Below are 23,612 nucleotides of genomic sequence, written 5' to 3'. Positions count from 1 at the left end.
TTAGCAGGGGTAGCAGCCTCTTCTGCCACCGTAGCAGCCAAGGCCTCCCAAGCCAAAGCCGTAGCCGAAGCCGAAGCCGCCGGAGGAGACGGGCACTCCCTGGGTGCTGAGTTCATTGCCCACGGCAGCGGATGCGGAGGATCCAACGGCAGTGCTCTGGGGGAAAGAGGTGAGAATGGGTCCTGGCCGGGTGACTACTACAGTGGGGGGCTGGATGACCATGCGGGAGGCCTCACATTGCCTGACGCAGGGCTCATTGCAGCTGTTAGCTGTAGGAATGTGTCTGAGAGAAAATGATCACGTGAGCCAGCCTCCCTACTATGAGAGATTAGATTAAGAGCAAAACAGGTGGTAGAAGATGGAATTAGTACATGGGAAAAACAGGAACTGAGAAGGTAGAAAACATGTTGTGCTAATGACTAAGTAATTTACTATGTGAATTCTTGTAACCAATCTGATCTGTGAATGAACTGCATGGACAGTGCGTGAACAGAGACTGTAAGCCAATCATATAGCTGCCGCTAGCGCGTGCTCTTATTGCCTGTATATATATACTCTGTGAAAACTTGAATAAAGGGAGAACGATCATACTCATATTGAGACTCCATCGTTACTCCGGTTCCATCTCCCACTCCGACATCCTCCGACATCTGGTAGCAGAGGATGGTTAGCGCGACTGAGTTCTCCGAGACTGCGGTAAGCAGCTAGAGGAGGGGAGTGGGAAACTTCGGCTGGGAGACGTGCTGCTTGGGCGCATCAGCGGGAGCAGACAACGGCGTGAGGTCGCTCCTCACCTCCCAGGCGCAGCTATGGAAACAGAAGCTGCGGCCACGCTACTCGCTGGGATCCTCTCTAAGAGAGGGATTGAAACACCAGCGAAACTGTTGCTCAAACTGATTAAGCCGGGGCAGGAGATGGGACAACAAGTAACAAAAGAAGAAGGGGCTATATTAAGACTTCTCCTGCATATCCTCTCTAAGAGAGGGCTGAAACACGATGAGCGTATGCTCCGAAGGTTGTTAACCTGGTGCAGAGAGAATGGATTCGCACCAAAGCCCGAGACAGCTTTCAAACCAGAAGTACGGGAGGCTGTTGGGAATAAACTGTGGGAAGTGATAAGTAAAGGAGACAAAGAGGCATCACCGTTAGCGACGACATGGTGGTTGGTGTTATCGACCTTACAAGATATGAACGCGGAGCGAGCCACAGCAGCCGGGGCTTTTGCAGCATTACAACCCACGGGAGGGGGATTGAACAGGCCAGGTCCGAAGGTCTGGGACGATCCCCTGCTGATCCCCTCTGCTCCATCTGAGGCCGATGGAGGAGGCAGAATGTCAGCAGAGAAGGACAGAGCCGGAGCTGTTTGGTCCTGACATTGCCCGCCTCGCCCCCTCCCCTCCCCAGTCGTCTCCCTGAGATAGAAGTGCTGTTTTTGTATGTCTGCTGTGTAAGTGTGTGTGGGCGCCGGCTTATACCTGCTGATCAGCATGTGTGCTACTGTTTGCTTTTGTTGTGTGCAGTGTCGTTAGGTGACTCCACTTGAGCAGGTGTTCTGCCCAGTGTGGTACTGTTCTCGTATGCAACTAGGGCTGACACTCCGTCAAGTGAAGAAGTTTGTATATACACAGTGTTTAGACGTAAGGCGAGCGCGCCCCAAGTAGATACACCAGGATGGGCTGTAGAACCGATGGAAGTCCTGAAATATTGGGGGAGTTTTCATGAGCCGACACTTTACACTCTCGGGAACGGCTTGCCCGTGCAGGGCGTATCACTGGTTGTTTGTTGTTTGTCTATAAGGTCATGGTTGATTGGGAAAAGGAGTTGAGACAAAGTCTATAGGATGCTCTGTAGGAAAATGAGAAACTTAAGGAAAAATGAGAAACTGAGCTCTTGTTGCAAAGGCAGACTTTTATGTCAGTCGTAAGTGATGGGGAGAAAAAAAAAAAAAAAAAAAAAAAAAAAAAGAAACCAAACAGGAACAATTAGATGGGAAATGTGCCACGTTAGCACAAAAGTGTGCCATAAGCATTACGGGAAAGCATCAGAAAAAGAGAAATAGGACACCTGATTCAAAGCAGTACCATAGAGATATGTTTTTTTGGGTTTTTCCTATATGTGTCTATGTTATTGCATGCCTTAGTAGATTGCTCTGTGTTATACCCTGCGAGACTAAAATGAACCCAGCAGAAGCGGTCTCTTGAGCAAGGGGGTGGAATATGGGAAAGCAACGGAAGATCGGCGAGGAGGACTGTAAATACACTCAAGGGACTCGCACCTGGGTGCTGGAAAACACATATATCACCCCAATTGTTATTCAGTCTCGGGTGCTGGCAAGAAAAACATTTGGATGACATAAGCCTGTAATGGACTCACAGACACCTTATCTAGCTGCTTGGGAATCTTGGCCTGTTGTGGAAGAAGATCAAAGCACAGCACCAGCAAGAACAGGGAGTCCGCATGCGCTCTTGCTAACAAGGACTCTTTTGCTGCCAAGGATTTGTGATAACAAGGACTCTCTTGCTGCCAGGGATAAGTTTAACAATGCTACTAGTACCACTATTTCTGAGTTATTGCTAGATGTAGATAGTATTCGATATGCGATGCTGCAAAACAGAACTGCTACTGATTTTTTGCTTTCAGCTCACAGACATGGTTGTCAAGATTTTAAAGGACTGTATTGTGTGAATCTAAGTGACCACTCCAAATCCATCCATGCCCAGTTGCAGGAACTGCACCGACCGAACCAGCAACTTGTGGAGACCACTGGGTGAAATCTCTTTGTTGGATGGACTTGGGGGTGGGGTTGGTTGAAGCAAATTATACTCATCGCCTGTGTGGAAGGAATTTGTCTGTTATGTTTAGTATGCTGTTTGCCGTGTTTAATAAGCATTATACGATCAGCTGTAAATGCCGCTTTGCATCGTACCCTTGAACAAGTTGTAGAATATGTTGCTCTAAAAACTATGTGTGTATCCATAAGAACCTGACCTTCACAGAAAAAGATAACAAGAAGGGATTACAACAATGTAGACACGTATCAGACAGCTGCTGTTAGCAAAGCTGGATCATGAGTTTGGTGGGACTCGCTGCGTGCACTGGCCATGAATGCAGCGACTCTAGCCTGTACTTCTCCACTCAATCCAGTGCAGGATATAAGGAGGCTGTCTCGGGTCAGAGAGGGGGAGAGAGACATGAGCACACTTTGAAGACACAGGGGATGCCCGGAAGCACTGTGTCTGCCCCTCCCCCCCCCCCCCCATAAATTCTATGTTCATTAACCCCAACACCTCAGAAGGCATCACAGCATGTTGAAAGATAAGATATAGTCTACTACTGCTGCAAGACGCATTGAACACCTTCCTACAAGAATTTCAACTTTATGCCCTGATAGGACAGTGGGATGATGCACTCGCAAAGAGCCTGACTGCGTTAGAGTGGGTATTTTTGCCACATACCTTTTCAAAACCAGTAACTATGATGATCGAAATGTTACCACGATTGTTTTTCCAGGGTCGCTCGTGCTGTCAGCAACCACAATGTATTTGAAATATTACAAAAGGATTTCTCGTGGGTAAATCCAAAGAAATTGGCTTTCTGGGCTAAATTTAGGAATCTGGGTATTTATTGCCTTAGCAGGGTTCTTTTTGATTCTGTTTTTAATTGTGTTTAGTATATAACCTGCTAAGAGCGTCACAACAAGGATAACATGTCCAAATTAAAAGCGGTCAAAAATGGTTTCGATGATTGGTCAAACTCATGGGGTATAACGGGATGGTTATCAGACTTACGAAAGCAAGGGCTCATGCTACTGTTGGTTATATTATTATTGATTATGGTAGCCTCGTGTATTCTCCGCAAAGTGACTGACATGATAGAAAATGCCATGCATAAGGTCTGGCTGGCTCAAGAAGAAAAAGGGGGGATTGTAGGAATGTGTCTGAGAGAAAATGGTCACGTGAGCCAGCCTCCCTACTATGAGAGATTAGATTAAGAGCAAAACAGGTGGTAGAAGATGGAACTAGTACATGGGAAAAATGGGAACTGAGAAGGTAGAAAACATGTTGTGCTAATGACTAAGTAATTTACTATGTGAATTCTTGTAACCAATCTGATCTGTGAATGAACTGCATGGACAGTGCGTGAACAGACTGTAAGCCAATCATATAGCTGCCGCTAGCGCGTGCTCTTATTGCCTGTCTATATATACTCTGTGAAAACTTGAATAAATGGAGAACGATCATACTCATATTGAGACTCCATCGTTACTCCGGGTCCGTCTCCCACTCCGACATCCTCCGACAGTTAGCCAGCGGGGTGGGCCCACAGGGGCAGCAGAGGTTGTTGCAGGCCATGTGTGTGGTGTGGAGGGTGCCTGGAAGAGAGGGTGTTGAGAAAGGTGAGGGTGGTGGGGGTGTGAGGGTCAGTGTTGGAGGAGGGTGAGGGAGTGTGGAGGGCTGTTGTGGGGCTGTGGGGAGCGTGGCAGAGTGGAGGCGTGAGGGCTGTTGAGGCTGTGGGCAGAGCGTGGTGGAGGAGAGGGGCCAGGTGTGCGAGGAGAAGGAGGGTCATGGGATTGAGACTCACCTTGTTGAAGGTGGAGGAGAAGGTGTGAGGAGAAGTGTGTGAGGGAGAGAGGCGCTGGGCCAGCTTTTATGCTGGTCGTGGAGGGGCGGGACAGGCTTTGCGCACGAGAGTGTTTTTTCAGCAAGCAGCTCTTGCATGCCACAGTCTGGCGAGTCATGAGGTGGGGTGTGTTTTCTTTTCCCTAATTCTCCATTTTCATGTCCCCGTCTCGAGGACATGTGCAGTTGGCCCGTGGCGGAAGCTTTTACTTGCCAAGGCATTCAGCAGACGCAGCCAAAGCGTATGAGAGGTGGGATGTCTTCAGTGAGGTCTTCCCGTGGCACTCATGTGGTATGGTTTGTGGGTGCATGGTGAAGAAGCGGCCTCATTTCCTCGCAGCCCTGGCATGCAGTTGTGGACTTTGATGGTGTGCTGGGCGTGAGGTGGTACTCCTTCCATCGCATTCATTCGCAACGTTCCTTGCTGCCAGCTCGTTCAAGCTGTCTTTAGGCCTGGCCTTTTCTGCTGGTTTTTCCTGCGGATGTCTTGGTGTCCCTCTGGTTTGCAAGCTTGTAACTGGGAGAGAGGTTTGTCAGTGTGATGTCAATGCCAGGAAGGGTTCTGGAGAGATCATCTGGAGTGCCATCACGTGGCAGGTACGGGACAACCAGGTGGTCAAAGCCAGTCAGCATGGCTTTATGAGGGGCAGGTCCTGCCTGACCGCTCTGATCTCCTTCTTTGTCAAGGGGACCCTCTGAGTGGATGGATGAGGGAAAGGCTGTGGATGAAGTTCCCACTGTTTGGAAAAGGGGTACCATGAGGCCCACTTTTCAAAAAAGAAAAAAGGAAGATGCGGGGAAGTACGGTCCGGTCAGTTTTACCTCTGTGCCCCGCAGAATCATGGAGCAGATCCTGCTGGAAACTCTGCTAAGTCACATGGAATATTTGGAGGTGATCGGTGACAGTCAACATGGCTTCAGCAAGGGCAAGTCAAGCCTGACAAATTTGGTGGTGTTCTCTGACAGGGTTACAGTGTTGGTGGATAAGGGAAGAGCAAAAGACGTCATGTACCTGGACATGTGCAAAGCGTCTGACACTGTCCCACACAACACGCTGGTCCCAAAATTGGAGCGACATGGATTTGACCAATGGAGCACTCGGAGGATAAGGAACTGAATGGATGGCCGCACTCGAAGGCTTTTGATTAAGGGTTTGATGTCCAAGTGGTGAGCAGTGAGGAGTGACGTTTCTCAGGAGTCGGTACTGGGAGCGGTGCTGTTTAACGTCTTTGTCGGTGCCATGGACAGTACGAAAGAGCTGGCGGAAGAGCTCGCCAGGCCACTTTGCATCATTTATGAGCAGTCCTGGAGAACCGTGGAGGTCCCAGCTGACTGGAGGTCGGCAATGTGACAGCCATCCACAAGAAGGGCCGGAAGGAGGATCCGGGGAACTACAGGCCGGTCAGTGTGACCTCGGTGCCTGGGAAGGTCATGGAACAGATCCTCCTCGGTGCCATTACACGGCACATGTAGGAGAACAGGGTGATCAGGCCCAGTCAGCATGGGTTTGTGCTGGATAGGCATCACGGAAACATTAGTAGCCTATCAACCGCCTTCTCATCCCAAATCCAGAACATAGCACTTTGGGAGCTGCTAGTGAGAGAGTCAACTCTAGCCCAGCTGAAACCATGTCAGGAGGGAATGAGGAGAGGGGAGTCAGAGTCTCCTCATGGGCGCCCACAGCCAGGGCAAGGGGGAATGGAGAAAGCTGAAAAGACGTGCCATTTCCTTGGAAGAGAAGGCAAGGCTTTTTCAGTGGGAGGGTGGTCAAATAGTGGAGTTGGGTGTGCAGGGAGGTTTTGGAGACTCCATCCTTGGAGATACTGAAGAGCTGACTTGACATGGTCGTGGAGAGCCTCCTCAAGATGACCCCGTTTTAGAAGTCTGTGTTGAAGCAGATGATCTCCAGAGGGTTCTTGTGCAGTCAATGATTGTGTTTGCTGTGATTCTGCCTGCTGTGCTGGCCACGGCGTCATGCTGGGGAGGAGAGCTGGTGAAGTGTAGACAAGAAATTATCCATGAGCCAACAATGTGCCCTTGTTGCCAAAAAGGCCAAGGGAATCCTGGGCTACATAGGGAAGAGTGTGGCCAGTAGGTCAAAGGAGGTCATTCTCCCCCTCTACTCTGCACTGCTGAGGCCACAACTGGAATACTGCATCCAGTTTTGGGCTCCCCAGTTCAAGAGAGACAGGGAAGTACTGGAGCGGGTCGAGCGTAGGGCAACCAAGATGATTGAGGGACTGGAGCATCTCCCTTACGAGGAAAGGCTGAGAGAGCTGGGACTCTTTAGCCTGGAGAAGAGAAGGCCGAGGGAAGACCTTATTATGGCATATAAGTATCTAAAGGGTGGGTTGAAGGAGGATGGTGCCAGACTCTTTTCATTGGTTCCCAGTGACAGGACGAGGGGCAACGGGCACAAGTTAGAACATAGGAAGTTCCATTCAAATACAGGGAAAACCTTCTTTACAATGAGAGTGACAGAGCACTTGAACAGGCTGCCCAGGGAGGGTGTGGAGTCCCCTTCTCTGGAGATTTTCAAGACTCGCCTGGATGCAGTCCTGAGTAATGGGCTCTAGGTAACCCTGCTTTAGCAGGGGAGTTGGACTAGATGATCTCTAGAGGTCCCTTCCAACTCTGAAGTTTCTGTGATTCTGTGATTCTGTGAAGTGCACGCTGCCATGGGGAGCTTGTGTGAGAGTCTTGGGTAGAAGTGCATTAACATGTCCAAGCTTTGTTTGGTCAAGTGAAGGTCTTGCGTCAGGTTCTGGAAGCTCCCCTGTTCTGCCCTGTGCTGTTTTTATCTGCTGGGGACATACTTCCTAAGAGAGATCCTGTAGCCCTTTTCCAGGCACCCTAATGGTCTCTGTAGCCCTGGCCTTGTGTTGGGTGAGGTTGGATGAACCTTGTGAGAAGAAAGGAAGTGGAGGCGTCTTAGGCTGCGATGCAAGAGAACTTTATTGAGGGAAAAGATTGCAAAGGCAGAGGTGCTAAGGGGAAGGGAGATGGTCTGAGGTGTTAGTAGGGCAACCATCAGGCGAAGTCCCTTGAGTACAGTAGATCTTGCCGAAGCACCGAGGTCTTCTTGGCCCACAGTGGGAGTGGCATAGTGGAGATCATTGGCAGGCTTTGCTTGTCCGGGAGTGGTTGCAGCGGAGAGTAGTGGACATAGGAGAAGGGGCGATGCAAAGAAGGAAGTGGGAGAACAGGAGGAAGTGCATGGGCCGTGGTTCCAGGCAGTTGGCACTGGCCTTTCCCTGTTTCCTTGGTGCCTTGAGAGCATGATCCGTGGCCAGCAGGTCTGTGTGCTAGGAAGGGCCCGGAGGTGTGTTCTCCATTTATGCTGCTGGTTCAAGTTTGCCATGGTTGGTGTCAGGGGTGGTGGCGAGGGCCCTTAGCAGGGGTAGCAGCCTCTTCTGCCACCGTAGCAGCCAAGGCCTCCCAAGCCATAGCCGTAGCCATAGCCGAAGCCGCTGGAGGAGACGGGCACTCCCTGGGCACTGAGTTCGTTGCCCACGGCAGCGGATGCAGAGGATCCGACGGCAGTGCTCTGGGGGAAGGAGCTGAGGATGGGTCCTGGCAGGGTGACCACCACAGTGGGGGGCTGGATGATGACGCGTGAGTCCTCGCACTGTCTGACGCAGGGCTCGTTGCAGCTGTTAGCCAGCGGGGTGGGTCCACAGGGGCGGCAGAGGTCGTTGCAGGCCATGGTTGTGATGTGGAGGGTGCCTGGAAGAGAGGGTGTTGAGAAAGAGAAGTGTCGTGGGGGTGCGAGGATCAGTGTTGGAGGAGGGCGAGGGAGTGTGGAGGATGGTGTGGGGTTGTGGGGAGTGTGGTGGTGGGGCGGAATGAGGGGTGTTGAGGCTGTGGGCAGAGCGTGGTGGAGGAGAGGGGTCAGGTGGGTGAGGAGAAGGAGAGTCATGGGGTTGAGGCTCACCTTCTGAGGGCGGAGGAGAAGGCGTGAGAAGTGTGTGAGGGAGAGTTGCTGGGCCGGCTTTTATGCTGGTCCTGGAGGGGTGGGAGAGACTTTGCGCATGATGGTTTTCTGGAGCAAGCATGCCACAGCCTGGCGAGTCATGAGGTGGGGTGTCATTTCCTTCCCACATCACTCCCTTTTCGTGTCCTCCACTTGAGGACATGTCCAGTTGGCCGCGCCGGCAGCTTTCAAGTCCCAGTATTAGAGGCCAAAGACTTGGTTTTGCTGTCGCTTGTCAGGCTGAACAGAAGATGGGACTAAAGCATAGGAGCGGTGGGGTGTGTTCAGTGAGGTCATGCCGTGGCACTGGTGTGGTGTGGTTTGTGGGTGTGTTGCGAAGAGGGGCCCCCGTTTCCTCGCAGCCCTGTCTGTTGTGCACTTTGATCGTGTGGCAGTCATGAGGTGCTGCCCCTTCCCCTGCATTTGCTCCATCCCGGCCTTGATCCCAGCTGACTACGGCTGTCTTTGAGGCTGGCTTTTCCCGTGAGGTGTGTTTTGTGGGTGCCTTGGTGCCCCTCTTGTTGGTAAGTATAAGAGAGAAAGGCCTCTCTGTTTTACCTTGGTGCTTGGAAATATTTTGGAGCTGATCATGTTGAGTGCCATCACATGGCACATACAGGACACCCAGGTGATGAGGCCCAGTCAGCGTGGCTTTATGAAGAGTCCTGCTGGCCTAACCTGATCTCGTCCTTTGACAAGGAGAGCCGCTTAGTGGATGGATGAGGGCAAGGCTGTGGATGTTGTTAAGCCTGACTTTACTAAAGCCTTTGACACTGTTTCTCACAATATTCTGCTGCAGAAAGTGCCTGCTCATGGCTCTGATGGGCATACTCTTGACTGCCTAAAAAACCGTTTGGGTGGCCGTGCCCAGAGAGTTGTGGTGAATGGAGTTAAATTCAGTGTGGTGGCTGGTCAGAAGTTGTGTTCCTCAGGGCTGAGTATTGGGGCCACTTCTGTTTAATATCTTTATCAACGATGTGGACGACGGGATCGAGTGCACCCTCATTAAGTTTGCTGGTGACCCATATTGGGTGGGTTTGTTGATGTGCCTGAGGGTGGATGGTTCTACAGAGGGATGTGGACAGCCTGGATCAAGTGGCCAAGGCCAATGTTATGAAGTTCAACAAGGCTGAGTGCTGGGTCCTGCACTTGGGTTACAACAATTCCTTGCAACGCTAGCGCTTGTGAAGCACTGGAAGAGGCTGGCCAGGGAAATGGTTGACTCACCATCACTGGAGGTCTGTAGAAGAGAGTAGGCTTGGCACTTGGGGACACTTTAGTGGTAGACTTGGTAGGGTTAGATGAAGGGTGGGATTCAATGATCTCAAGGGTCTTTCCAAACCCCAGTGATTCTATGAGTTTATGAAGGCCATGGACATAGCGGAGCAAGTCAAGTGCACAGCCACAAAGGCACTGAAGGGACTGGAGCACCCTTCCTCCGAGGAGAAGCTGAGCGAGCTGGGAGGTTTATCGACCAGGAGGCAAGGACCTGAAGGGGAGGTGTCATCGATGTCTCTGAATCCTGAATGGTACGTATGGGAGATGAACTCCAGCTGGCAAGTAGGACCACACAGCCACTCGCTCATTTCCACCACGGTGGCATAGGGAAGCGAATCAGAAGAGGAAAAGAGAAAAAATGTGTGCGTTGAGAAAAAGAGCGGTATAAGTAAAGCAAAAGCTGTGCATGCAAACAAAGCAAACCAAGGAATTGCTTCACCACCTCCCATGGGCAGGCAGGAATTCAGCCGTCTGCAGGAAAGCAGGGCTCCATCACGTGTGATGTTTTCTTGGAAAGACAAACGTCATAACTCCCAAAGTGCCCCCTCCTCCTTTCTTCTTCCCCCAGCATTATGAATTGAGCATAACGACAATACGGCATGCACTCTCCCTTTGGTGAGTTCTGGTCAACTGTCCCGGCCGTGTCTCCTCCCAGCATTTTGTGCACTCCGAGCATACTTGCTGGTGGGGCGGTGTGAGGAGCAAAAAAGGCCTTGAGTGCTTAGCGAGAACTGAAAACAGTAGTGGGCTGTCAACAGCATTCTCATCCCAAATGCAAAACAGAGCACTCTACCAGCTACTAGTGAGAAAGTCAACTCTATCCCAGGTGAACCGATGAGAGGAGGGAATGAGGACAGGGGAGTGAGACTCTTCTCAGGGTGCCCATGGCCAGGGCAAGTGTGAATGGAGAAAGATGAAAAGACATGCCATTTCTTTGGAAGAGAAGGCAAGGCTTTTTCAGTGTGAAGGTGGTTAAGAAGGGGAACCATTTCTTCAGAGGAGTGTTGGAGACTGCGTCCTTGGAGATACTGAACACCTGACTGGACATGGTGCTGAACAAGGTGCTGTGCTCCAGCTGAGCCCGTGTGGGCAGACTGGGTGGAAGTAGATGGTGTCCAGATCCTCATGCAAAGATTCAGTTTGTTGTGATTGTACCTGTTGTGGTGGCCAGGGGGTCGTATTGGGGAAGAGAGTTGGTGAAGTGTGTGCTGCCATGGGGAGCTTGTGCCAGAAGGTTGGTTCAAAGTGCAGAGGGGGAAAAGAATTTTGGGGCAGGAGTTAGCAGGGCTCATTGACCGGTCTTGAAACTAGATATGAGGGGGGAAGGGGAGATAAGTGGGCCTGTCAAGATTAAACCTTAGGAAAGCATGCCATGGTTTGAAGGAGACCACATTAGTGAGGACTCCCACTCTGACATTTCATCAGAGAAAGGTGATAGACGTTTAGAAATTACTGCTAGAGAACATTGGGAAAGCCCTTTCCTAGAAGGGGAAAAGGGTACTAGGCTAAGAGTTAACAAAGCTCATGGACAGAGCTTTAAGCCGAAAGTTAAGGGGGAAGGGGATAAAACCAGGCCTGCTGGTAATGAACCTGAGTGTCAAGGGCCAAAGATGGGGGTGAAATCAGTAGCCCAGGTCAAGTGCATCTACGCTAATGCACGTAGCATGGGCAACAAACAGGATGAGCTATACGCCATTGTGCAGCAGGACAACTGCGACATAGTCACCATCACGGAAACGTGGTGGGATGATGGTCATGACTGGAATGCTGCAATGAGTGGCTATAAGCTCTTCAGAAGGAATAGGCAAGGAAGGAGGGGGGGTGTGTGTGGCTCTGTACATTAGGGAGTTGTTTGACTCTATAGAGATAGACTGCAGTGATGAAGAAGTTGAGTGTTTATGGGTAAGGGTGAAAGGGAAGGCTAACAAAGGTGATTTTGTGCTGGGAGTCTGCTATAGACCACCCAACCAGGATGAGCAGGTTGATGAGGTATTCTATAAGCGGCTGGCTGCAGTCTCGCAAATGCCAGCCCTTGTTCTAGTTGGGGACTTCAACTTACCAGACATCTGCTGGAAGTATAACACAGCAGAGAGCAGGCAGGCGAGGAGGTTCCTCGAGTGTATGGAGGATAACTTCCTGACACAAATGGTAGGTGAGCCTACCAGGGGAGGTGCCTTGCTAGACCTACTGTTCACAAACAAAGAAGGGCTAGTGGGGGACGTGGAGGTCGGAGGCTGTCTTGGGCTTAGTGACCATGAAATGGTTAAGTTTTCCATCCATAGTGAGGTAAGGAAGGGGGTTAACAAAACCTCCATCTTGGACTTCCGGTGGGCAGACTTTAGCCTGTTCAGAACCCTGGTTGGGAGAGTCCCGTGGGAGGTAGTCCTGAGAGACAAAGGAGCCCAGGAAGGCTGGACGCTCTTTAAGAGGGAAATCCTAAAGGCCCAGGAGCAGGCTGTCCCCATGAGGCGCACAATTAAAGGGCGGGGAAAATGGCCGGCCTGGATGAACAAAGAGCTCTTGATGGGACTTAAGGAAAAAAGGAAGGTTTACCACCTTTGGAAGAGGGGACAGGCAACTCAGGAGGAGTACAGAGATCGTGTTAGGTCGTACAGAGATCCTGTTAGGTCATAGAGAGAAAAAATCAGGAAGGCAAAAGCCCAGCTGGAACTCAACCTGGCAATTAACATAAGGGACAACAAAAAAAGTTTCTATAAATACATCAACAAAAAGAGAGTGACAGAGAATGTCCATCCCTTACTGGATGCGGGGGGAAACCTTGCAACCAAGGACGAGGAGAAGGCTGAGATACTTAATGCCTTCTTTGCCTCTGTCTTTAATAGTCAGACCAGCTACCCCCAGGGTGTTCAGCTTCTTGGGCTGGAAGATAAGAACAGAGAACAGGACAACTCCCCTGTAATCCAGGAGGAAGTAGTTAATGATTTGCTTATGCACCTGGACACGCATAAGTCTATGGGGCCGGACGGGATTCACCCAAAAGTTCTCAGGGAGCTGGCAGGAGAGCTCACCAAGCCTCTCTCCATTATCTATCAACAATCCTAGTCAACAGGAGAGGTGCCAGATGATTGGAGGGTGGCCAATGTGACGCCCATCTGCAAGAAGGGCCGGAAGGAGGATCCCGGAAACTACAGGCCTGTCAGCCTGACCTCTGTACCGGGAAAGATCGTGGAGAGGATCATCCTGAGTGAGCTCTCAAGGCAAGTGCAGGGCAGCCAAGGGATCAGGGCCAGCCAGCATGGGTTTAGGAAAGGGAGGTCCTGCCTGACCAACTTGATCTCTTTCTATGACCATGTGACCCACTTTCTCGATGAGGGCAAGGCTGTGGATGTTGTCTACCTGGACTTTGGTAAGGCGTTCGACACCGTCCCCCACGGCATTCTCCTGGAGAAACTGGAGAATCGTGGCATAGACAAGTGTACCCTCCGCTGGATAAAAAATTGGCTGGATGGCCGTGCCCAGAGAGTTGTGCTTAATGGAGCAAAATCTGGTTGGCGGCCGGTCATCAGTGGTGTCCCTCAGGGCTCAGTCTTGGGGCCAGTCTTGTTCAATACCTTTATTGATGATCTAGACAAGGGGATTGAATGCACCCTCAGTAAGTTTGCGGATGACACCAAACTAGGTGGGAGTGTTGATCTGCTTGAGGGTCGGAAGGCTTTACAGAGGGATCTAGACAGGTTGGATCAATGGGCCAAGGCCAATGGGATGAGGTTTAATAAGGCCAGGTGCCGGGTCCTGCATTTTGGTCACAACAACCCCGGGCAACGCTACAGGCTTGGGGCAGAGTGGCTGGAAAGCTGCCCGGCAGAAAAGGACCTGGGAGTGTTAGTGGACAGCCGGCTTAACATGAGCCAGCAGTGTGGCCAGGTGGCCAAGAGGGCCAATGGCATCCTGGCTTGTATCAGGAATAGCGTGGCCAGCAGGAGTAGGGAAGTCATCGTGCCTCTGTACTCGGCACTGGTGAGGCCTCACCTCGAGTACTGTGTTCAGTTTTGGGCCCCTCACTACAGGAAAGACATTGAAGTGCTGGAGTGTGTCCAGAGGAGAGTCACCAAGCTGGTGAGGGGTCTGGAGAACAAGTCCTGTGAGGAGAGGCTGAGGGAGCTGGGCATGTTTAGTTTGGAGAAGAGGAGGCTGAGGGGAGACCTCATTGCCCTCTACAGCTACCTGAAAGGAAACTGTAGAGAGGCAGGGGTTGGCCTCTTCTCCCAAGGGAATAGCGACAGGACCAGAGGAAATGGTATGAAGCTGCGGCAAGGGAGATTTAGATATTAGGAAGATATTAGGAGGAATCCTTTCTGAAAGAGTGGTCAGGCACTGGAACAGCCTGCCCAGGGAGGTGGTGGAGTCACCATCCCTGGAGGTATTTAAGAAATGTGTAGACATGGCTCTTCAGGGCATGCGCTAGTGCCCAAGATTATTGTTTGTGGTGGGGTGTTGTGTGTGGGGTTGTGGGTGTGGAGTTTAGTAGGTGGGTGGTTTTTTTTTTTTTTTTTTTTTTTTGTGGTTGGGCTCGATGATCTCAGAAGTCCCTTCCAACCAGCAAGATTCTGTGATTCTGTGCTTATTATGTGCAAGACTTTGTTTGGGCAAGTGAAGGGCTTGTGTTAGGTTCTGGGAGCACCCCCGTGCTGCCCTGTGCTGTTGTTTTTGCTGGGGCCATAGTTCCTACGAGAGGTCTTCTAGCCCTTTTCCACCCACCCCAATGGTCTCTGTAGCCCTGGCCTTGTGTTGGGTGAGGTTGGAAGAGCCTTGTGAGAAGAAAGGAAGTGGAGGCGTTTGAGGCTGAGATGCAAGAGAACTTTATTGAGGGAAAAGATTGCAAAGGCAGAGGTGCTAAGGGGAAGGGAGATGGTCTGAGGTATTATTAGGGCAACCATCAACCAAAGTCCCCTGCACGAGAGAGATCAGCTACGAAGGGTGATGGCGATGGCCCTTAGCAGGTGTAGCAGCCTCTTCTGCCACTGAAGCAGCCCAGGCCTCCCAAGCCGTAGCCGAGGCCGAAGCCAAAGCCGCCGGAGGAGATGGGCACTCCCTGGGCGCTGAGTTCATTGCCCACGGCAGCAGATGCGGAGGATCCGACAAAGGTGCTCTGGGGGAAGGAGGTGAGGATGGGTCCTGGCAGGGTGACCTGCACGGCGGGAGGCTGGATGACGACGCGGGAGGTCTCGCACTGCCTGACGCAGGGCTCGTTGCAGCTGTTAGCCAGCGGGGTGGGTCCACAGGGGCGGCAGAGGTCGTTGCAGGCCATGTGTGTGGTGTGGAGAGTCCCTAGAAGAGAGGGTGTTGAGAAAGGTGAGGGTGGTGGGGGTGTGAGGGTCGGTGTTGGAGGAGGGCAAGGGAGTGTGGAGGGCTGTTGTGGGGCTGTGGGGAGCGTGGCAGTGTGGAGGCGTGAGGGCTGTTGAGGCTGTGGGCAGAGCGTGGTGGAGGAGAGAGGCCAGGGGGGTCAGGAGGAGGAGGGTCGTGGGGTTGAGACTCACCTTGTTGTGGGTGGAGGAGAAGGCGTGAGTAGAAGTGTGTGAGGGAGAGAGGCGCTGGGCCGGCTTTTATGTTGGTCGTGGAGGGGCGGGACAGGCTTAGCGCCTGACTGTGTTTCTCAGCAATGAGTCCTTCCATGCCGCAGCTACTCAAGGAATGATGTGCGGTGCGTTTTCCTTACCATAACAGCCCCTTTTCATCTTCTCCTCATGTCCATCTCACCCTGGTGGCAGCTTTTAAGTCAGAGTAAGTAGTTTGAGGGATGTGCATGCATGCAGCGTTTCAGGGTATTCAGGAGACATGGCCAAAGCATACCAGAGGTGGTGTGTCGTAAGTGAGGTCATTTTGTGTCAGTTGTGTGGTGTGGTTTGCGGGTGTGTTGTGAAGAGGGGGCCCCATTTCCTCACAGCCCTGGCAGGCCGGCCTGGGCTTTGGAGGGGTGCCAGGCGTTCGGTGCTGCCCCAAGGTCAGTGAAGACGGAGTGGGAGGAGGTGCTCCAGGCACTGGAGCAGAGATTTCCCTGCATCTCGTTTTGAAGACTATGGTCAAGCATGTTGTAGATATGCAGCCCATGGCGGTCAACGGTGGAGCAGATATCTACCTGCAGCCTGTGGAGGAACCCCCGCCGAAGCAGGTGGATTCCCAAAGGAGGCTTTGATCCCATGGAGAGAAACCAGTGCTGGAGCAGGTCTTTTGGCAATAAACTCGTTAAAGTTCTGCATCCCAGCATGAGATGCCTCCACTTCCTTTCTTTTCCCAAGGCTCTTCCAACCTCATGCAACACAAAGCCAGGGCTCGGGAGGCAACTGGGGTGAGTGCGAAAAGGACTACAGGACCCCTCTTAGGAAGTATGTCCCCAAGAACAGCAGCACAGGGCAGCACAGGGGGGCTTCCAGAACCTGACACAAGCCCTCCACTTGACCAAACAAAGCCTTTGCAATACTAAGGCACTTTGAACCACCATTCTGACAAAGGCTCCCCATGGCAGCACACACTTCACTAACTCTCTCCCCCAGCACCAACCCTTGGCCAGCACAGCAGGCAGAATCACAGCAAACAGAATCATCGACTGCATAAGGAACCTCTGGACATCATCTACTTCAACCCAAACTTCTCAAAGGGGTCGCCTCCAGCAGGCTCTACATGACCACATCCAGTCAGGTTTTCACTATCTCCAAGGATGGAGACTCCAACACCTCCCAGTGCAATCTTTTTCCCACTGCTTGACCAGCCTCATGCTGAAAAAGGCTTGCCTCCTCTTCCAAGGAAATGGCACAACTTTTCATCTTTCTCCATTAACACATTCCCTGGCCATGGGTGCCCATGGGAAGAGTCCGACTCCCTTGCATTTGGGGTGAGAATGCTGTCAACAGCCCATTAGAGTTTTGGTTGTTGTAAGTACTCAAGGCTTTTTCTGCTCCTCATACCGCCCAACCAGCAAGTAGGCTGGTAGTGCACAAGAACTTTGGAGGTGACATGGCTGATACAGCTGACCCTAGCTGACCAAAAGGATAGTCCATGCCATATGACATCATGCTCAGTATAAAATGCTGGGGAAGAAGAAAGAACAGGTGGCCGTTTGGTGTTATGAGGTTTCTATTCCCAAGAAAACAGGACGCCTCATGAAGCCTTGCTTTTCTGGACCCCGATCCGAGCCATAAGCCGGCAGTTTCTCCGGCAGAATGCTGTGGGAAATGGCATGAAAGACTTTTCTAAAGCCCAGGTTACCAACATCCACGGCCTTTCCCTCATGCTTTGTAAAATGCCTTTGTACCAAGCCCTCAAACAAGAGAAGCACTAAGACACCCACAGAACACATGCAGGGAGAAAGGCCAGGCCTAAAGACAGGCTGAGCAAGCTGGCAGCAGCGCAGGGAGGGAGCGAATGCCATGGAAGGGGCAGCACCTCACGCCTGCAACACCATCAAAGTTTCAACCACCCTGGCAGGGCTGCAAGAAAATGAGGCCCCCTCTTCAAAACGCAACCACCAACCACACCACAGGACTGCCATGGGATGACCTCACTGAAGACACCCGACCTCTCTATGCTTTGGTGGCGTCTGCTGAATTCCGTGACACAGCATCCATCCAAACCCTCCCAACTACCTACACTCACTTAGAAGCTGCTGCCAGGGCCAAATGGAGACAACCTCAAGAGGATGACATGAAAAGGGACTGTTGTGGGAAGGAAGACACACCCCATGTCATTACTTGAGTGCGTGTACCATGCAAGAGCTGCTTGGTGAAAAACAAGTCATGCGCCAAGCCTGTCCCGCCCCTCCAGGAGCAGCATAAAAGCCGGCCCAGTGCCTCTCTCCCTCACACACTTCTCCTCACGCTTGATCCTCCAGCCTCAATAAGGTGAGCCACAACCCCCTGACCCTCCTTCTCCTCACCCACCTGGCCCCTCTCCTCCACCATGCTGTGCTGACAGCCTCAGCAGCCCTCACGCCTCCTTACTGCCACGCTCCCCACAGCCCCACAACAGCCCTCCACACTCCCTCGCCCTCCTCCAACACCGACCCTCACACGCCCATGATCCTCACCTTTCTCAACACCCTCTCTTCCAGGGAAACTCCACACCACACACATGGCCTGCAACGACCTCTGCAGACCCTGCGGACCCACCCCGCTGGCTAACAGCTGCAACGAGCCCTGCGTCAGGCAGTGCGAGGCCTCCCGCGTCGTCATCCAGCCTCCCGCCGTGCAGGTCACCCTGCCAGGACCCATCCTCACCTCCTTCCCCCAGAGCACCTTTGTCGGATCCTCCGCATCCGCTGCTGTGGGCAATGAACTCAGCGCCCAGGGAGTGCCCATCTCCTCTGGCGGTTTCGGCTTCGGCCTCGGCTATGGCTTGGGAGGCCTTGGCTGCTACGGTGGCAGAAGAGGCTGCTACCCCTGCTAAGGGCCATCGCCACTAACCCTGGCACCAACCACCCACACCATGGAAGCCACAGCTTGCATTGAAGATGCACTTCTAGGTAGTTGCTGGCACAGGATTGTATCGTCCATGGCTCCTCCTCTCAAGACACCAAGCAAGGGAGGAGGGAAGGGGCAAGCCCAAGCTGTCTGCAACCATGGCCCATGTACCTCCTCCTCTTCTCCCACTTCCTTCTTTGCATCGCCCCTTCGGCTATGTCCACTACAATCTGCTGCAAACACTTGCTGACAACTCAAAGACCTCCAGGGTGCCATTTCCCCTCCCAGCCAGGAAGACCTTGATGCTCTGGCAAGATCTTCTCTCACAAGCGACCTCAAATGAAGGTCAGCCTACCTGCAGCTCAGACTGGCTCCCTTCCACTTGGCATTCCTGCCTGTGCACTGCTTTGCCTCAATAAAGTTCTCCTGCATCCAAAACTGAGACGCCTTCCCTTTCTTCTTGCGTGGTTTTGGCCGGATTGGCCAATCACAATGACAGATGTCCCCCCTTCCCAAAGAGAGGAGAGGAAGAGATAAGAGGACCTGTCCTGTCCGCTCCTCCTTACAGGTGTCACCCCTCTATGCTTTTCCACTTCTGACCCTCTAACGAGGCAAATAACGAAGTTAGCTGACCTCGCTTGTTATAGGAATAAGTCTAAGCGAGAGCGTCTCTGCGTACCATTCCTTGGTATAATCAGGTCTTGTCACTCAGTGAGAGTGAACACTTTCTAAACAATATGCTGTTAGTTTCCCCGTTTAGTCAGTTAGAAGAGGCCCAGCTAAAACGTAAAAATACAAACCAGAAAATTGGTTCTGTTTTACCTCAAACCAGGACACTTGTCTCCAGTTGCTCCCAACTGCAGCCGGCACAGAGACAGGGCTCCACGCACCATCACGGTGGGTGTAAAAAGGGAAGAGGACCTCTCTTAGGAAGTATGTCCCCAGCTACAACAGCAGCACAGAGCAGCACAGGGCGGTTTCCAGAACGTGACACAAGCCCTTCACTTACCCAAACAAAGCCTTGCACACGCTAATGCACTTCTACTGCAGCCTCTGACACAAGCTCCCCATGGCAGCACACACTTTGCCAACTCTCTTCCCCAGCATGACCCTGTGGCCAGCACAGCAGGCAGAATCACAGCAACGAGAATCATTGACTGCCCAAGGAACCTCTGGACATCCTCTACTTCAACCGAACCTGCTCAAACAGTGTCAGCTCAAGCAGGCTATCCGCAACCATGTCCACTCAGGTCTTCAGTATTTCCAAGGACGGAGGTTCCAACGCCTCTCTGCGCAACCGGTTCCAATCTTTGACCACACTCACGCTGAAAACAGCATGCCTTGTCTTCCAAGGAAAAGGCGCCTCTTTTCATCTTTCTCCATCATCACATGCCCTGGTTGTGGGCACCTGAGAGAAGAGTCTGACTCCCCTCTCCTCATTCCCTCCTTAGTAAGGTTTCAGCTGGGATAGAAGTGACTCCCTTCCTGGCAGCTGGTAGGGTGCTCTGTTTTGCATTTGGGATGAGAATGCTATTGACAGCCCACTACTGTTTTCAGTTCTTGCTAAGCACTCAAGGCCTTTTCTGCTCCTCACACCACCCTGCCAGGAAATAGGCTGGGAGGGCACAAAAAGCCGGGAGGAGACACAGCCAGCACAGCTGACCAGAACTCACCAAAGGGATAGTCCGTGCCGTACGACATTATGCTCAATACATAATGCTGGGGGAAGAACAAAGAAGGCGGGAGGCACTCTTGGAGTTGTGACATTAGTCTTGCCAAGAAACATCACGCATCATGGAGCCCTGCTTTTCTGCAGGCAGCTGAAATCCTGCCTGCCCATGGGAAGTAGTGAAGGAATTCCTAGATTTGCTTTGTTTGCAAGACATTGAAAAATGTCTTCTCCGACAGGGTTGTGAAGTGCTGGAAGAGGCTGGCCAGGGAAATGGTTGAGTCACCATCCCTGGAAGAACTGAGAAGACGCATAGATGTTGTGCTGCGGGACACGCTTTCCTGGTGCACTTGGGAGTGTTAGGTTAAGGATTGGACTTGGTGATTTTAAGGCTCTTTTCCAACCTGTCCTGGTTCCTTTGGGGATAGGCTCAATTTTCACAAGGAGCTGGCCACGGGACACAGGTACTCGATGCCATGAGATGCCGTGCCCAGTGTATAGCTGGGGGAGCTTCCTGGGGGAGGGCGTCGGAGATCGCTGCTTGGGAGTGGGCTTGGGGCTCCCCAGGTCAGGCTGGTGAGTGGTGATAAATGAATCGTTTTTGTACATTCCTCTGCAAGTTCTGTTGTTCTTGATTTCCTCTGTCCTCTGCTGTTCTGTTAAACTGCCTTTATCTCAAGCCGTGAGTTTTCCCTCTTTCTTCCAATTCTCCCCCTCATCCCGCAGCTGTGGGAGCAGTGAAGGAGTGGCCGCATGGTTCTTTGTTGCCAGCTGGCATTCACCCAAAACACAACCTCAATGATTCTGTGATTTCTGGAAGGCCATGGACTTAGTGGAGCAAGGGGAGTGCAGGGCCACCCAGATGCTGAAGGGACTGAAGCATCCTTCATTGAGGAGAAGTAGAGAGAGCTGGGAGGTTTCTCAGCCAGGAGGCAAGGCCACGTTCATTGATGAGCTGTCATCAATGTCTCTAAATCCCAGAGGGGAGTTTCAGTGGTGCAAACCCAGCGAGCATTGAGAACCATGCAGCCGCTCGCTCGCTTCCCCCTCGGCAGGATGGGGAAGAGAATCAGAAGAGGAAAAGTGAAAAAACGGGTGTGCTGAGGTAGAAATAGTTCTGTAGGTAGAGCAAAAGCCATGAGTGGCATCAAAGAAACCAAGGAATTCTTTGAATACTTCCCACTGGAATGCAGGTGTTCAGCCATGTCTCCAGGAAAGAAGGGCTCCATCATGCACATCAGTTATTTGGAACGACAAAAGCCGTACGTCCGTTCATTACACTGTTCTTTCATCTTTGCCATGCATTACATACTGAGCATGCCTTCACCTGGCATGGACTATCATTTGGTCAGTTGGGGTCAGCTGTCCTGGCCGTGTCACTTCCCAGCTTTTTGTGCACTGCCAGCCTACTCGCTGGCAGGGCAGTGTGAGGAGCAGAAAAGGCCTTGAGCGCTTAGCAACAACCAGAAAGAGTAGTGGGCTCTCAACGCCAATCTCATCCCACGTGCAAAACCTAGCCTTCTACGAGCTGCTAGTGAGAAAGTCAACTCTATCGCAGGTGAAGCGATGTCAGGAGGGAACGAGGAGAGGGGAGTCAGACTCTTGTCATGAGTTCCCATGGCCGAGGCATGGGGAATGAGAAAAGCTGAAAAGACGTGCCACTTCCATGGAAGAGAAGGCCAGCCTTTTTCAGTATGACCGTTACGGTGGTCTAACAGGTGAAAAGGGGTTGTAGAGAGAGGTGTTGGAGACTTCATCCTTGGAGATACTGAAAACCTGACTAGACAAGGCTGTGGAGTGCCTGCTTGAGTTGACTCTCTTTGAGCGGGTGTTGTTGAAGTAGATGATGTCCAGAGACTCCTTGTGCAGTGAATGATTGTGTTTGCTGTGATTCTGCCTGCTGTGCTGGTGAGAGGGTCATGCTGCGGAAGAGAGTTGGTGAAGTGCGTGCTGGCATGGGGAGCTTGTGTCAGAGCCTTGGTTGGAAGTGTGTTAATACGTCCAAGCCTTTGGGTAAGTGAAGGGCTTGTGTCAGGTTCTGGAAGCCCCCCTGTGCTGCTCTGTGCTGTGGTTGTTGCTGGGGCCATAGTTCCGAAGACCGGCCCTGTGGCCTTTTCCCACCCACCCCGATGGTCTCTGTAGCTGTGGCTTTGTGTTGAGTGAGGCTGGAAGAGCCTTGTGACAAAAAAGGAAACTGAGGTATCTCAGGTGGAATGCAAGAGAACTTTATTGATGGAAAAGAATGCAAAGGCAGGAATGCCAAGTGCAAGGGAGCTAGTGAGAGTTGCAGGTAGGGTGACCATCATCCAAGCTCCCTTGTGTGAGAGAGATCTTGCCAGAGCAGCAAGGTCTTCCTGCCCCGCAGTGGGAGTTGCACAGTGGAGCTCGTTGTTGGGCTCTGGCTTGTCAGAATGTGGTTGCAACGGCGAGTAGTGGATATAGCAGAAGTTGAACTGCAAAGAAGGAAGTGGGAGAAGAGAAGGACTGTCCCCATCCCTCTTCCTTGGAGCCTTGAGATAAAGATGCGTGGACAGCAGGTCTATGTGCTAGGAAAGAGCCAAGGATGTGTCCTCCATCAGTACCGTGTCTTCCAGGCTGTGAGGGTTTTGTCAGGAGTGGTGGTGAGGGCCCTTAGCAGGGGTAGCAGCCTCTCCTGCCGCTGAAGCAGCCCAGGCCTCCCAAGCCGTAGCCAAGGCCGAAGCCGAAGCCGCCGGAGGAGATGGGCACTCCCTGGGCGCTGAGTTCATTGCCCACGGCAGCGGATGCGGAGGATCCAACAAAGGTGCTCTGGGGGAAGGAGGTGAGGATGGGTCCTGGCAGGGTGACCTGCACGGTGGAAGGCTGGATGACGACGCGGGAGGCCTCGCACTGCCTGACGCAGGGCTCGTTGCAGCTGTTAGCCAGCGGGGTGGGTCCGCAGGGTCCGCAGAGGTTGTTGCAGGCCATTTGTGTGGTGTGGAGGGTGCCTGGAAGAGAGGGTGTTGAGAAAGGTGAGGGTCGTGGGGATGTGAGGGTCAGTGTTGGAGGAGGGCGAGGGAGTGTGGAGGGCTGTTGTGGGGCTGTGGGGAGCTGGAGGAGAAGGGCCAAGTGCATGAGGACAAGCAGGGTCAGGGTGTTGAGACTCACCTTGTTGTGGGTGGAGGAGAAGGTGTGAGGAGAAGTGTGTGAGGGAGAGAGGCGCTGGGCCGCCTTTTATGCTGGTCGTGGTGGGGCGGGACAGGCTTGGCGCATGATGGCCTTTTCCACAAACAAATTTGCATGACACAGCCTCACGAGTAATGACGTGGTTGTGTTCTTTGTTTTCTGAAATTCTCCAATTTCATGTTGTCTTATTGATGATGTGTCCACTCGGCCCTGGCGGCAACTTGTAAGTGCCAGTAGTAGAGGCCCTAAACATTGTGTTGATGGCACGCGTCAGGGTTGTCAGAAGACGTGACCAAAGCATAAGAGAGGTGGGGTGTCATCAGGGAGTTCATGCCGTGGCAGTTGTGTGGTGTGGTTTGTGGGTGCGTTGTGAAGAGGGGGCGTCATTTCCTTGCAGCCGTGGCAGGCTGGTCTGGGCTTTGGAGGTCTAGGCATTAGGCGCTGCGCCTTGCATTGAGCTCGTTCCTTCCCTGCCTTGCTGCCAGCTCACTAAGGCTGTCTTTGGGCATGGCCTT

The 23,612-nt window shown here is 52.3% G+C and overlaps 3 protein-coding genes across 3 annotated transcripts; all 3 read right to left on the bottom strand.

The window, feature by feature from the left end:
* On the bottom strand, positions 1 to 8,325 carry LOC134510836 (feather keratin-like). The gene is made up of 2 exons (XM_063324062.1): positions 8,059 to 8,325; positions 1 to 78 (listed from the first exon to the last, which is right to left on the bottom strand). Exons 1-2 carry the CDS (start codon positions 8,323 to 8,325, stop codon positions 1 to 3), a joined length of 345 nt encoding a protein of 114 aa, XP_063180132.1.
* Positions 8,326 to 14,824: 6,499 nt separating this feature from the next.
* LOC134510893 (feather keratin-like) lies at positions 14,825 to 15,139 on the bottom strand. The gene has a single exon (XM_063324103.1). The coding sequence runs from the start codon at positions 15,137 to 15,139 to the stop codon at positions 14,825 to 14,827; it is 315 nt and encodes a 104-aa protein (XP_063180173.1).
* Positions 15,140 to 22,584: 7,445 nt separating this feature from the next.
* On the bottom strand, positions 22,585 to 22,899 carry LOC134510903 (feather keratin-like). Its single transcript, XM_063324112.1, has one exon. The coding sequence runs from the start codon at positions 22,897 to 22,899 to the stop codon at positions 22,585 to 22,587; it is 315 nt and encodes a 104-aa protein (XP_063180182.1).
* Between the last annotated feature and the right edge of the window lie 713 nt (positions 22,900 to 23,612).

This window comes from Chroicocephalus ridibundus, chromosome 2 (assembly GCF_963924245.1).
Source record: "Chroicocephalus ridibundus chromosome 2, bChrRid1.1, whole genome shotgun sequence".
In the NCBI taxonomy this organism is placed as follows: Eukaryota; Metazoa; Chordata; class Aves; order Charadriiformes; family Laridae; genus Chroicocephalus; species Chroicocephalus ridibundus.
Note: the sequence above shows the minus strand (reverse complement) of the source record. Positions and strands in the feature narration are given on the sequence as shown.

What these genes read in the sequence shown, in the direction of transcription:
- LOC134510836 (XM_063324062.1), bottom strand. Translation starts at nt 8,325, where the DNA reads ATGGCCTGCAACGACCTCTGCCGCCCCTGTGGACCCACCCCGCTGGCT. An exon ending in ATGGCTACGGCTATGGCTTG is followed by an intron (nt 79 to 8,058) that starts GGAGGCCTTGGC and finishes GTCTCCTCCGGC; the next exon opens with GGCTTCGGCTTCGGCTACGG.
- LOC134510893 (XM_063324103.1), bottom strand. Translation starts at nt 15,139, where the DNA reads ATGGCCTGCAACGACCTCTGCCGCCCCTGTGGACCCACCCCGCTGGCT.
- LOC134510903 (XM_063324112.1), bottom strand. Translation starts at nt 22,899, where the DNA reads ATGGCCTGCAACAACCTCTGCGGACCCTGCGGACCCACCCCGCTGGCT.